Source organism: Narcine bancroftii, chromosome 10 (assembly GCF_036971445.1).
Source record: "Narcine bancroftii isolate sNarBan1 chromosome 10, sNarBan1.hap1, whole genome shotgun sequence".
Classification (NCBI taxonomy): Eukaryota; Metazoa; Chordata; class Chondrichthyes; order Torpediniformes; family Narcinidae; genus Narcine; species Narcine bancroftii.
In genome coordinates this window covers 14,638,037-14,652,860 of record NC_091478.1, presented here as the reverse complement: position 1 = coordinate 14,652,860, position 14,824 = coordinate 14,638,037, and the positions used below count along the sequence as shown (strand labels likewise).

Here is a 14,824-nt window from a genome sequence, read left to right as displayed (position 1 = left end):
CATTTTGAGACACATGTTCATGACAATAAATTTTGATTCTGGTGCAGGTAGCAGAGCTCCTGGCTCAAGCTTCAGTGTGCTGAGTTCACTCTTGACCCCTTCCCTCCTCCCCCCCCCCACTTCTCAATGCTGTCTGCGTGGAGTAAGCATGTTCTTCCTGTGTCAGCATGAGTTTCCTGCAGGTATCCACTTTTTTGTGCCTCTCGTAGGTTATCTGGCTATGGAGGTGATGCAGAAGAGGATCACCAAACTGATTTCAGAGATAAGGGAGTTAGTCAATGAGGAGAGTTTGTCACCTGGGCCTATACTCACTGCAATTCAAATGAATGAGAGGCAGTCAGATAGAAACGTATAAAATTATGAAAGGGATAGATAAGATGGCGGCAGGGAAGTTGTTTCCACTGGTCGGGAGATCAGAACTAGAAGACATAGCCTCAAGAATCAGGGAAATAGGTTTGGCTCATTAAATATATTTTAGACACAGTTAGATAGATAAATACATAGTCAGGGAATCGAGGGTTTGAGGGGAAGAGGCAGTTAGATGGTGCTAACTTTACGGCCAGATCAAGAACAATCTTCAAGAATGGGGAAACAAGCTCAAATGGGCCAGATGGCCTGTTCCCACTTATAGTGTTCTCATGTTCAGGTGTCCAGGATCAATGTGCCATGTGCTGTTCATGGAGTGCCATATTCTGGAATAATTTCCAACTCTTGCAATCACTGCTAATGTGTTTGCAATCTTCAGCTACCTTTTTTCTGAACCCTGGCACATAGTCTGTCCAGTCTCTGTGACTTTTCCACTTTCAGCCCTTTCAGCTTCCCAAGCATCCTCTCCTCAGTAATCGCTGACTGCACTCTCTTCTGCACCCTGCCTTGAATTTCTGGCATGTCTTGTACTATATTCTTCGACTTCTGGGTTTTATTTGACGTGCTTGGTTGACATTTCTCAAACAGACCTCTTTTTATACTTCAGTGAACTGCTGATATAATTTTCATTCTTATCTATTTAGCCATAGCCAAAAAATTTCCATCAGTGGTATCTTTTCCCACTCCTGGAACAGTGTTGTCTGAAATTCCCTCAAGTCTAACTTGATCTTCTCCATCTTCTCATATGTGTGTTGCCTTTTGATGATGTCGTCCACAAACTTATCAAAGCTTTCATGTTTGTGCTTGTATCACATCTTGCGAACCATTTTCCTGGCTTGTTCACAGCCATCCTGTTGTCAGGCTGTTCTGTACCATCCAGTCTTCAATGAATCACAAGGTACCCAAGAAGAGCCAAGTGCTTTGCCTTTAACAGCTATCACCGACTCTGCAATCTTGCAGCTGATTTCACCCTCCTCCACAGCCTCTGTACCAAGATGATCAATGGAATCAGTAATGGAGCTTCTAATTCTATTCCTCTTCTTCAAAGGTTCCCCTCATATCATTGTTACCACTAAGCCCCTATCTCATTTCATGAACCACTGAAGCCAAGCTGCATGTTCCCATCACCTATCCCTTGGGCATCCCCTTTATGTTTGCTGACCTATTTTGGCTTAAAGTCAAATTGTGCCTTTAATTTGTAAAGTTATTTTCTTGTAAGTCTCCCAATAGCCTTGTTCTCTGACTTCCACCAGTACAACTACAACACCATTCACAAACTTTTTCATTCTTCCATTGCAGTTCCACAATTTGGGATTTCCTCCCTAAGCCCCTCCATAAGGACCTGCCTCAAAACCCACTATTTGAGCAGCTTCCAATAATTTCCAATCATAACCTATCCTGTCTGTGAAGAACTTTATTTCTATATTGTCCTTGTGCTTGGCACATTAGTTCTAATTTTGTGCCATTTGAATGCCAGGTGAAATAACTGCTGCAAACCTTTGGCTCTGACCTTGCAGTAATAATTGCAACAGATTTACTGCTGCCATTAATCTGAGGAGCTGACAGCGTATTTGGGTTTTCGTGCATGTGTCCCGACGGTGAAATTCCTGAAGCTGGTGCCAACAGTCTCGTCTTCACAGGATCTATGAATTGTGGGTGTTGCTGCCAAGTGAAAATCACGTGAAATGATGTGAAAATTATTTACAAAGTGCCACTATTAAATAAATTGTGTACTTAGTTATGGCTCGAGGAGTTTTTAAATAATGTGCTTGGTCCTAATTGCTGGCTGCATAGCCCTTTAGAAAACTTGATATTTAGTGAAATGTCTTGAAATGAAATGATCACTTCAGAATAAAAATAATCAAAATACTAAAAAAAGAGCTAGATCGTTTGTTGGATCTTAATATTTTTTCTGTATTTCCCTCTTTAAACGTTTCTGAGTGCTTTTCTGGGTTTGCTCTCTGAGAATTGATGCCTGGCAGCAGAAAGTAAGGGAAAAGAAACAGAGATTGCAAGATCATTGTCCAGAGTTTTTTTTTGAAGCGGGGGTGTTGCTGTATTCTGGTCAGTTATTTGTTTTTAAATTCAGATGTGTATTAAAATTGCTGTTCAGATTATTTTTAGTTTTGTCAGATAAAAATTAAATGGTCAAAAACTTTTGCTTCAGAGTTCTATTTCTTTTATTTAGTAAACATGTAAAACTTATTTTACAATTAAAGAGTCAGTTGGTAACTTGTTAACAAGCATTAAAGTCCAATCTCGAGCTGAGCCAGTAGCAAATGCATGATCTGTTCTCCATAACTTAATGATAACAGTAAAATGTGGCTATCTTAACTTTTAAAATGTGGTTCTGCCTTGACTGATAAGTTGGTTTCTTCTAATTATGTTACTCCTCTAAATATTGAAGAGTATATCTTAGAAATTCAACTATTTTCCTGGTAATCTTGGCTTCTCCCATTTTGCATTCATTTATTTTTTGTTTGGCTTTGTTATCTGCAGTGTGAAAGTAAAGGAAGAGATTTGTTCTTTTGCTGCAAACTACACGTTACTGGGAAAATACTTCAGAATTTCTGTGACTTGGGATGTTTACTAAAGAATCAATACATGATCTAATGTTCTACATGGATTAGCTTGATTCAAAGTATTGTTTGTGGAAAAAAATTATAAAATCAATTAAAAAGTTATTTATGGTCGCTCTTTAATTAATACATTTTCTGATTGTTCTACTCTGATAGATCTTCTTTCTTTGGCTTGGCTTCGCGGACGAAGATTTATGGAGGGGGTAAAAAGTCCACGTCAGCTGCAGGCTCGTTTGTGGCTGACAAGTCCAATGCGGGACAGGCAGACACGGTTGCAGGGGAAAATTGGTGGGTTGGGTGTTGGGTTTTTCCTCCTTTGCCTTTTGTCAGTGAGGTGGGCTCTGCGGTCTTCTTCAAAGGAGGTTGCTGCCCGCCGAACTGTGAGGCGCCAAGATGCACGGTTTGAGGCGTTATCAGCCCACTGGCGGTGGTCAATGGGGCAGGCACCAAGAGATTTCTTTAGGCTGTCCTTGTACCTTTTCTTTGGTGCACCTCTGTCACGGTGGCCAGTGGAGAGCTCGCCATATAACACGATCTTGGGAAGGCGATGGTCCTCCATTCTGGAGACGTGACCCACCCAGCGCAGCTGGATCTTCAGCAGCGTGGACTCGATGCTGTCGGCCTCTGCCATCTCGAGTACTTCGACGTTAGGGATGAAAGCGCTCCAATGGATGTTGAGGATGGAGCAGAGACAACGCTAGATACATTTACCTCAAAACTATAATAATGCTCTACAAATTGTCAAACTGATGAAATGCCCTTAGGTTTTGTATTACAATAGAAAGATTCATAAAATGACCATTTTTTAAAAATTTTCCCCTTTAAACCCCTTTATAATGTATGAAAATACAGTAAATAATTGAATTATTATTTACATTGAGAAGCCCCTGCCCAGAAATTGTTGAAACATTTGGAATCTGATACCTAGAGGTAAAGTGAAAATAAAAGTTTGGTTCTAATTGCATCATTAAATTCTATTTATTATCTTAAAAAAATTATTTCTCATTATATGTTTAAACGAACCCTTGCTGTATCACTGTATTTGCCATCATTTATGAACAAATGCACTTTCAAACTATTGTGAGGCTCATATGCCCTGATTATCTTCATCCTAAATTATTGCTAACCTTTTTGTTCAATACTGAAATATCTACTCTTGCTTACCTACATTTTTATTCATTCTCTAATAAATTTTAAATCCTTTCATCTTTAAATTTCCCCTTGGTCTCTACAGCTCATTGTTCCCTTCCAGTGCTATACCTTTTTCTCATTTATTGCTTAGTTGAGGGCATTTATGTGTGAAGTCAGATGGTTGTAAATTCAGGTCCCATTCTAGAAATCTGAGCATCAGAACCTTGCCTGAAACTCAACTGTAATACTGAGGGCATACTGCACCTATCCTGCCCTAATAATGGAATACTGAGGGCATACTGCACTAATACTGCCCTAATAATGGTGATAATTTTGGGGTAATTTGATAAATTGAAACTGTTTCACTTCTCTCGGTTGGATAGAACAGAAACTCGTTGCACTGTTTTGAAGAGAAGAAAGAGTGGTTCCCATTGAACAATATTTAACCCCAAAATATTAGTTTGGTTTATTTTTGAGAGTTTAATAGGTATAATTGGCACTGTTTCCTACATTACAATTCTGACTTTAAAATTTTGCTGTTGACCATGGAATGTTCTGAGTAGAATACAAAAGAGATTTCATCATTACATCCTTAATTTTCAGTGAATCCTCATTGCCCATCTCTTGTCCAGACAGCAGCAGCAGAATCTCCCTTTTTTTCTAATATCTTTACTAAATTTTGTTGTTTGGTCAACTTTCCTTAGACCTATCTGCAAAAATGTCTCAGATCATTCCTGTTTTTAAAGGTAATTTACCAACCCAAATATCACCAGAAAAGAAATGTGCTTCCATTGAAGAACTTTTCAGTGGAAAATGAAGCGTGTTTTCTATACTGTCGGCTATTTCAGCAAAATTAAAAGCCTTCAGTAATTTGTCTGAATACAGTCGGCATTAACTGCTCTTGTGATCTGTGCTACAATAAGGTTTTATGATGATGTAAAATAGTTTGTGTTACTGAGAGGATTCATTGTTTCAACTGTCCTTAATATTGAGTTCCTTAAGACTTGGAATATGCTTTATAACTTTGAAGATGGTGGCAAATCATTTTGCTTTTCTGAGTAGAAAGGAAATTTTAACCTTTCAGTTGAGTTATTTTCAGTTATGCAGATGAATTTTACTGTTTCTGTGTGGTTCTGATCAATTGCATTATAGGTTGAGTACCCCTTTTGCCTGAAGATCCAAAAGCCATGATGTCACAAATGGAAAATAAATTAAAACCAGAGTTGCCCATGTGGGGCTTGGGCTTTGATGCTGTGTTGGCATTTATTGATTACAATAACAGTCTTAAAAAAGACAAAATCTTTGCTTCTGGCCGGGAAGATGCCAAACAGAGCTGGGTCAGTCTTCAGCATGGGCTGCAGCCGGAGTTGGCAACGGTGACTCCATTCTCAACGTTGGGTGCAATGCCGTCCACATAGAAGATGTTGCCTCAGATTCCCAGCCAGAAGCGGGGATCATAGTCAGGGACAGGTGGCAGTGGCGTGAGGGACCAGCAGTGGGAGGGTGGTGTTGGGGATCAGTGGCGAAGGTAAGGAGGTGTCAGGACCAGGGCGGCGGGGGGAGATGTCTGGAGTGGTGGGGAGGTGTCGGGGACCGGCAGGGGCGAAGTGTCGGGGTGGTGGTCTTCTTTTGTAAGCAGAGATATTTTTTTTTGGTAAGTACTAAACATTATTTCACGTGAATTTTCCATTTGTGACATCACGTTGGTGCTCAAAAAACCTGCCGTTGTTTGTTGTTATTTAACCGCTGATACAGATATTCTGCTGAAGCTACTGTGCTGCTTTAGTTCCATTGTTCCAAAAACATTTGGCCCCAAGCATTTCGGATAAGGGGTACTCGACCTGTACTAATGTCAAAAGAATCCATTTCAAAAGAAACCTTGACGTCCTCAAGGTTTGCCACAATGTTTTTTCTAAAGCTCTTTTTAACCATTAACATTTTGTGTGGATTTTCTATGTGGAAAAAGTAGTGAAAGAATTGTTTGTATATTGAGTGCTCTTGGAAATTTGTGCAGAATTTCTGGTTCATAGATGAATTGAGTCAGGGCAGTTTGGTAGATGATGAAAATATTTAAAAATGCTCTTGCAGAATTAATAGATCTCCATCAAATTGCTTTCAAAGTTAAGAGATATGTTTTTATTTTTATAATTTTCATATCATGCGTGTAAAGTCTAATTTTTGTTTTAATTTCACAAAAACTTTTGAGTTTGAATTTGTAGGTCAATTAGAAAGAGCAGGCAGGAGAAGATTAGAATGGTGCTCATAAATGTACAAGTTAACTTTTCACATTTAGCACAAGGTGGTGCTGCAGTATTGTAGCATATTAACAAGTCTGCTGAAGTTGTACTAAGGATTTGATTTGGTCATCTAATAGCTAGGCTACAATATCTAATTTTCATTGGTTCCTGCCAATAATGCAACAACCAGAAGGCAAAGGACAAATTTAACAATGTGATTTTTTTTTTTTAATTACAGGAAAACTTGCAGACACTGGGCACAGAAATAGAACGTTTGATCAAGGGCCAGCATGAATCGGAACAGCAACTAACGCACTAAATTGGCACTGTTCTCATTTTAAGCAACTCCATTGTGAATTCAAGGGAACAGGTGCTGGACAGGCAGAGATCATGCATCATTTATGACGCAGACAAGTGTATCTTCTCTGCCTTCGCAAGAGATAATGTTGCTTCTACCAACATGCAGGTTTGGAATACTCATTTATGCTGCATTGAACTGACTTTAGTGAAACATTGCAAGTTTTATGTTAACACTCCGAAGTTAACAAATATTTAACAGTAATCTGCTGCAAAAATAATGAATGAAGTCTGCCACAATCTGTTCTGAATAATGACTGGTGGATGTTGATCATTCTTCCATGCTCTTTGTTGTTCTTTTTAAACAAAAAAGCAATGAATACCATGTATCCCAGATGAGAATATTTTATCATGAAAGTTTTGGGACTATAGTGCAATTAAATAGTGCAACTCTGGACAATTTTAGCTGACAACCTAAGTTTTTATTTTAGTGTTCATTTGATATCTAAAACTTCTAAATTCAAATAGGGCTGAGGCAAATAAAGTGCATATCTATCCTAATGTCAGCCAAATTTCACTTCCTTGCTTTGACATTGACATTAACATTACTTGTCGTAGAACTTATAGGAATTGAATCATTTCATGAATGCATCATGTCTGATAGGCCAAATTAATGAATTCTCAATCCAGTTGACCAACTCCTAGTTCACGTCTAATAAGTGTAAGTGAATATTTTGTGGTCATAATGGAATATTTAGATTTTTATAGTATTTTAGGAAGGGTAATTATAGTTTGTAAGAAGGAACTGAAGATGGTAATCATATGGAATTCTCTGATTAATAACTGGTTTTTCAGATTACTTACAAGTAGTAATCATTCACCAATGTGTTAACTTCAAACCCCTCCCCACTTGTAGGTCAGCATTCAGATATTGCTATTGAATGAGATCTGACCTTCATTTGAAATAGTTTTTTCTCTCCTGGGGAACGTAATGGAAATGCACTTTAAACTCAAATATTTGCCTTCCAAATTGCACAGTAAAATCCATTATTATCGTGCAAACTTCTGATTTCAATATTTCAACTTTGTTTTTTTTCCAGTTCATTCACTATCTTGCAAAAGTATTGTAGTTTGAAAACTCATTTGTAAAATTAAGTTGTAGATACGTTTCTGTATAAAGAGGACAGTTTTTAAAAGTTTTAATCTATTATATGTATATATGGCATATTGGATGAATAAATTACGTTTTGTGTCTTAATTTGTTGCTGTGTTAGATTATCTGGGAAAAAAACTCAATTTTAATGGGAAGTGATTTTTACAAAATTTATTTGGCTCTCTTTTAATTTGTGTATTGACCCATTGTTCTAAAAGTAAAATGTGATTTTTCAATTATTTCCTTAATTCTTTTGTTATCTATCCCATGTTTTATGATACAAGGGATGGAGAATAACAAAGAATGCAATCAGACACAATGAATGAAGAATTCCTTCTATTTTGCATAAAGTAATTGCTCTTCCTATTATTGGAGAAGATTAAAGAATTTTTGTTTCATCAGCCTCCTGATGTGCTTTGTACCAATGCAGAACATTAGAAGTGTAATCACAGTCCTTGTGAAGAAAATACAGTTGTTAATCTGTGAACAGCAAGTTTTCCTCGAGCAACAAATGGTAGGTTGTGAAATTGTTTGCAGAATATGGCAGTTTCTTTTTTCTTTAAACAGTGTAAGGAGAGCTTTTGGGTCTGCCTGAGAACCGTTTTAATGTTTCATCCAAAATATTTGGCAATCTGTTCTATGATCTTTAGGAATTAAAATTGTTGCCCAATGTTTTTTAAAAAAAAAAGTATAAACCCAGATTTCTGTATTGCTGAAAAGAAATGAGTGTTATCTGGAGTAACTGGGCAACTTGAGTTTGAGGCATTCACTCACAGTTAGTAATTGGATTCAGGAAGGAATAAAGTGGATAATTGGCTGGACCAATGTAAAGGAATAAAAGGTTTCGAGGAAGTTCATTGAAGAGGTAGTCAAGAAAGAGAACGGGGAATATATCTGATGTGAAGTTTGCTTGCAAACTCCTATTAAGAAAAAATTACATTTGTTTATTTGGTAATTTTACCTCAAAGTGTTTTCAGCAATTAAATATATACAGGATTTGAGAATTTCTGATATTGTTCATGTATAGTAAAATTCAAATGGTTTTACTGTGACAAGATGTTTAGTTTTTTCAGCCTATAAGCAACTCCATTTTACGTAATTACCTTTAGAATGATGCTGCATCAAGGTAATAAAAGAGTGTGCCCTCCATAATGTTTGGGAGGGAAACATTTTTTATTTTATTTGCCCCTGTGCTCCACAGATTGAAATTTGTAATCAAACAAATCACATGTGACTAAAGTGTACATTCCAGATTTTATTAAAGCTGTTGGTATACATTTTGGTTTTTAAAAACTGAAACGTTGGAGGAACTCAGCCGGTCTTTTCAGCATCCATAGGAGACAAAGATATATTGCCAACGTTTCGAGCCTACACCCTTATTCAAGGGGCAAGCAGAAATAAGTCAAAAACAGGAAATCTCAAAGTCTGAAAATTCAGACCATAAAGAATTTACAGCACTTTTTGTCCATGCTGTTTAGATTGGTGTATGTTGACAGGCAGTTAGGTTGACCCCCCCCCCCCTTTTTTTTTCCTCTTATTTTAATGGTTTTGTGTTATATCCAGTGTGTAAGTCGACCCCGATTTTTGAGTTGTCCGGGCCTCCCTGGAACAACCCAAAAAATTTTAAAACACCCCAATCACAAGTAACAAAGCTGTAAATTAAGTGTTTTTTAAAAAAAACCTTGGCCTACCGGGCAGGAGCCGTGACGACCCGTGGAACTGGAGTGGCAAGATCACGTTTCCAGCGGTAGCAGAAACCTTGACCTACCAGCAGCAGCGGTGATGGCCCACGGAGCTGAAAGGGTGGCATCGTACGCCCGGCAGGAGCAGCAACCTCAGCCTACCAGGCAGGAGCGGCAACGGCAACCTCAGAGTCACAGGTAGGAATGGTTATAGCGGCGCCCAGCAGTGGGGAGGTGCTTCGACTTGTATGCCGAATTGACATCAATCTGGTTTTCTTGGTGAATTTAAAGTCTCAAATATATATCTCCCATTTTTTTTGGAGATTTTATTTTAGTGTTTCATGACTCAACTTTATGCTGAAATATTCAGTAGTTCCCCCATAATGTTTGGGAGAGTGGTTCTCAACCTCTTTCCACTCGCACTCCACTTTAAGTATTCCCTATGCCATAAGTGCTCTGTGATTAGTAAGGGATTGATTCATTAAGGTGGTAGCCAGGTGGAAATAAAAAGTTTGAAAACTACTGTTTTAATTGTACCTAATTAACTCGTTATGTGCAAGTTTTAATAACTTCCCAACGACATGGGCCAAAGACATTTTTTCTCATATTTCAGTAACAGTTGGGTCTAGAGCAGTGATTCTCAATCTTCCCTTCCTACTCACATCCCACCTTAAGCAATCCCTTACTAATCACAGAGCACCAATGGCATAGGGATTAAAGTGGTATGTGAGTGGAAAGAAAAAGGTTGAGAACCACTGATTTGGAACATTTGGCTTCATAGGTGTTTATGATTAATTGCTTCATTGGTGCAGATATAAGAGAGATAGGCTTGCTTCGAAGCTTTTGATCATCTTTGGAGTCTGTAGTTGCCACTTTTCAACATGAAGACCGGAGTTGAGCCAAATGAAAGTCAAAGAAGCCGTGTATGAGGCTGAAAAACTAGAATAAAACAGTGAGAGACATTGCAAATCCTTGCGATTATCAAATGTTTGGAACATCATTAAGAAGAAAGAGTTTACTTTTGAGCTCAGTGATTGCAAAGGGACTGGTAGGCCAAGGAAGACCTCCATTGCTGATAATAGAAGAATTCTCATCATAAGGAAGAAAAATCCCCAAATGTCTGTCCGACAAATCAGAAACACTCTTCAGGAGGCAGGTGTCAATATGTCAATGGCTATTGTTTGCAGAAGACTTCATGAACAGAAATAGAGGCTGCGCTGCAAGATCCAAACCACTAGTTAGCCACGGAAACCAGATGGTCACATTACAATTTGCCAAGAAGTGTTTAAAAGCATCTGCAGAATTCTGGAAAAAGGTCTCGTGGACAGATGAGACCAAGTTTAGCCTGTACTAGAGTTGATGGCAAGAGCAAACTGTGGAGGTGTAAAGGAACTGCCCAAGATCCAAAGCATACCACCTCATCTGTGAAACATGGTGGTGGGGGTGTTATGGCCTGGGCATGAATGACTGCCACAGGTACTGGTGCACTCATCTTCATTGATGGTGTAACTGCTGTCAGTAGCAAAATGAATTCTGAGGTAAAAAGAAGCATCCTGTCTGTTCAAGTTAGAGCACGCCTCCAAATTTGTTGGACGGCACTTGACCCCCAAACATATTGCTAACACAGAAAAGGAGTTTTACAGAGCTAAAAACTGGAAAATTCCTGATTGGGCGTCTGTGATCTGATCTCAATGAAGAGAAAACATAAAGGGACGAGTCTCTGAAAACAAGCAGGAGCTGAAGATGGCTGAAGCAGAGGGATGGCAGAGCATCACCCAAAGAAGACGCTGAGCACCTGAGTCGCAGACGTCAAGCAATCCTATCATGCATGGGATGTGCATCAAAGTACTAAATGTGACATATACCATTGCTATGTCCCAGATATTCAGGTGGCCTGAAATGAGGGGACTGTAAAAGTGCTGTAATTTCTACATGGTCAAGCCAAAGTGTATACAAATAACCTTTAATAAAATCTGGAATGTCCACTTTAATCGCATGTGAATTGTTTGATTGCAACTTTAAAACTGTGGAGCACAGGGGTCAATAAAAGCTAAAATGTATCTTTGTCCCAAAGATTTTGGAGGGCACTGAATATTAATGACAAATTTATTGCATGTAACAACTAAAATCATAGGAAGGTTATAAAGATTCCCTTCAACTTCATTAATTTTTTTCTTATTTTTGAAGTGTACTGTAATGTGACACTCCCATTCTCTGCCTTTCAGTTTGTTACCCTGAAGAAGTATGACTGTGAAAACCATCTCTGTGTGTTTATATAAAAAAAAACACCTGATTAGTAAAGAGTCGTTTTCACTCCCATTCAAATCCTTAGAACTTCCTTCGCTCTTGGTGAAATTTAGCAGAAAAAAAAGGGAGAAATTTTTAACTTAATGTTTAAGAAGTTCTATTCCTTTTCACGTGATTTGCATTTCGACTTGGTAACATGTTGAGGGTTTTGATTCTGCCTGCTGATGGTGCATTATCTTTTGAGGAAAGAGAATATTTTGATACCAACTCCTCGGGAGAGGAGGAGTATGGATCATGCACATGGAAAAGTGACAGATTAGTTTTGGTGCCACATCATGGGCTGAAGATCCTGCTCCTGTGCTGAACTATTGTATGTTCCAATTTTTTCATCTGCATCTGAGCAGGATTGGGAACAGTTTGTTTCTATTCATTCAGTATTGGGTATGTTTCTTTTACAAATGCAATGTTTTGTATTCAAATATAGTTGCTTTCCTTGCTCATTTCAAATTTTAAAGAAACTTTTATCTGTGCTAGGATATCCACTATTCTGTGGAAGGATGGTAACAAAGGAAAAGTCTATCTCTTTTACAAAGGATGAACTCAATACAGTGATGAGCAGTGACCTTGGTGTAAAATATCGAGATATAGAATCCATCTGACTGGAGATATAAAGAATAAATTCAGAAAGAAATCATTGGTATGAGTTGTCTATGGACACAATAACATGAGCTAATTGGACAAAAAGAGTCAGGATAAATTGATTATTTTTGGAGCGGCAAACTGAACAGTGGGATATCATAGCGGTCAGTGCTAATGCCTCAACGATTTATAATATAAATGATTCAGCTGAACACTAGGCAAAGAAATCATGAAAAATCAGCAGAGTGAATCCACTGAAAATCTCCAGGGGGAAATTGATAAGCCAGGTCAGTGAGCAATAAATTTTATAGATGGAGTAGAATGTGAGGTTGTCTATTTGGCATAAAGAATAGAGAAGCAAACAATTGCATCAATGGAGAGAGATTACAGATTGTTGCAATGCAGAACAATCTCAAAGCGATTATGCAGGTACAGCTAGAAGGGAAATGGAATAATGCCCTTGATTGCAAAGGAAATGGAGTATTTATGTAGGAACTTGCAGAAACTATACATAGAGGATGTTAGAGTACCACGTTTTGGTTGGCAGAGTTTGCTTTTGAAATAAAGATTCTGTCTTGTGTAAAAGAATTGGGCCTTTAAGTGGAGTTTAGAAGAATGAGGATGAAACAGACGATTTAAATGCTGAGAGGATGTTTCTCTTGGTATGGAATAAAGAACTAGGGAGAAATAGTTTTGGAATATGGGCAATCTCATTTAAATGGGAGAAGGAGGAATTTTTTTTTTTGCCAGAGGTTATGACCAAAGTGCTGTGGAAGCCACGTCACTGAATACATTCACGGCTGAAATAAATTTGTCGATGAAGGAGCCAAGTGTTTGCGGAAATGGGCAATAGTGGCAACAGCATCCTTGGATGGTAGAGCAGGCCCAAAGCTCACATGGGTCATTCTCCTCCTGTCACTTGTGTACCTGCCTGAGTTCCCGATACTATTGGCACAACTACACGCAAGGTTTCTTTCTTTTGAAAGATGATGGATAAAATAGAACAAAAGAGTGCCTCATTTCAAACATCAGAAATCTCATTGTTTTCATAAGCTCATAGAAGAAGCCCTGGCTTAAAAGACTTGAAAGATGGCAATATGACAAGTCGTCACTCCTTAGCACTGCATTGATGTGTTGGACTAGGTTACCGTTTTGAACTCATTGCACAGCTTGGATACAGAATTTATGAGCTTATCTTGTCCTTGAATTAATGTGACAATGCATGAAGTGTAGCTTCTGAGATTGATTCGCCTCTCTTTTGCTTAGCAGCTTTCTTTTTAAAAAAAATATCCTGAATGTTTACAGAGGCCAGCAGAGGAATTTCCTTTCAACAATTGATATTACAACCAACATAATGCAGTTAGGTTCTTCAAGTTCTAAACAAGCCACAATGAGGAGTTGGGTTGTCTGGGTCTGTTGCTTTTTTTTAAAAGATAAGCTCAAATCTCTTGGAATCGTCCTTCATTGTAGCAAGGACTGGCAGTTTGCAAACGAAATACCTAGCCAGATAGAGTGGCATTACAGAAGAATGTGGAAAATACACAAGCCAGGGAAGCAGTTGCTCAGGGTAAACGAAGCAATTGGAGTTCCGTGTGCCTGGGGCCTTGCTCAGTTAAGGTGTGGGTGTACTTTCAAGCGCCAGCGTGTGGACAGCTTGCATAATCTAGAAAGGTTGAGGTTGTGTGACTTTTGCAGCAATAATTGTGCCCGAAAGCCACGCTGAGCTTGGTTATGCTTTCGTACAATTCCAAGCCGTGCCTACCAACAGGAGGGTCAACAGCGTCCCGGGGTGGGGGGACACGGACCCCGTACAGCAAGAGGATGCAGCACGGCTTTCTGGTGTCGGAGGGGTTCAGAGGTGGAGCCGCCTTCCAAGAGGAGGTTAAAAAAAGCTTCCAGTAGAAATTAGCAGCAAATCCCAGAAGGCGAAGCTGCCTGCCTGCAGACGGAGTCAGAAGTTTTCTGTCAATGAGTTACGGGTAAACAAGGCTACCAGCCTGTCGTTGGTCCCTGTGAGCAGCGCTGGAGACAAAGGCAGCACAGCTTCCAGCGGGTGCGAGGAACCAGTAGCGCGGATCTCCAACTGAAAAGAGTTTGATTCCACTCAAGATCATTCCGTTTTGTCTCAACGGGCCCAATTTCTAACTTTTCCCATTAAAAAAAATTGTAATGCCACTCTGAACTAAAATGTAGCCAAATGGTTCAGATTACAAGCGGTTGTTTCAATAGCAAGAATTGTACTGGGGCAATGTTAAAGAACCCACCAGATGAAGCTGTACGATCGGCGGGCTCAGGACCGAGTCGACTTTCCTGCTTGTCGTTTGCCGGGAGAGCAGCCCCTGCCACAAATGAGCGAGGCATGTGAGAGCTGTCCAAGCAAACAATCAATGTAGCCACCGCGGCTGGGAGTATTGGTAAACATCACCGCGCTGGGGGCTCGTATTCAACCAGCCTGAATAGCAAGCAGGACGCCCACCTTGTGTGAGCCCCCTG

At 39.2% G+C, this 14,824-nt stretch overlaps 1 protein-coding gene across 11 annotated transcripts in view; it reads left to right on the top strand.

Moving 5' to 3' along the window:
- Positions 1-14,824, top strand: part of ccdc186 (coiled-coil domain-containing protein 186) — a 124,299-nt gene that overhangs the window by 54,684 nt on the left and 54,791 nt on the right. For 4 of the 11 annotated variants that reach the window (XM_069899982.1, XM_069899984.1, XM_069899979.1 and 1 more), the window contains one exon: positions 2,866-3,050. In XM_069899982.1, the coding sequence (XP_069756083.1) occupies positions 2,866-2,979 (114 nt within the window). In that variant the 3' untranslated portion in view covers positions 2,980-3,050. Of the gene's footprint in view, positions 1-1,843; positions 2,103-2,865; positions 3,051-6,551; positions 7,869-8,165; positions 8,278-9,461; positions 9,644-12,226; positions 12,387-14,824 lie in introns of those variants that run through there. The other 7 variants (XR_011345352.1, XR_011345354.1, XR_011345355.1 and 4 more) reach the window with 6 other exon arrangements.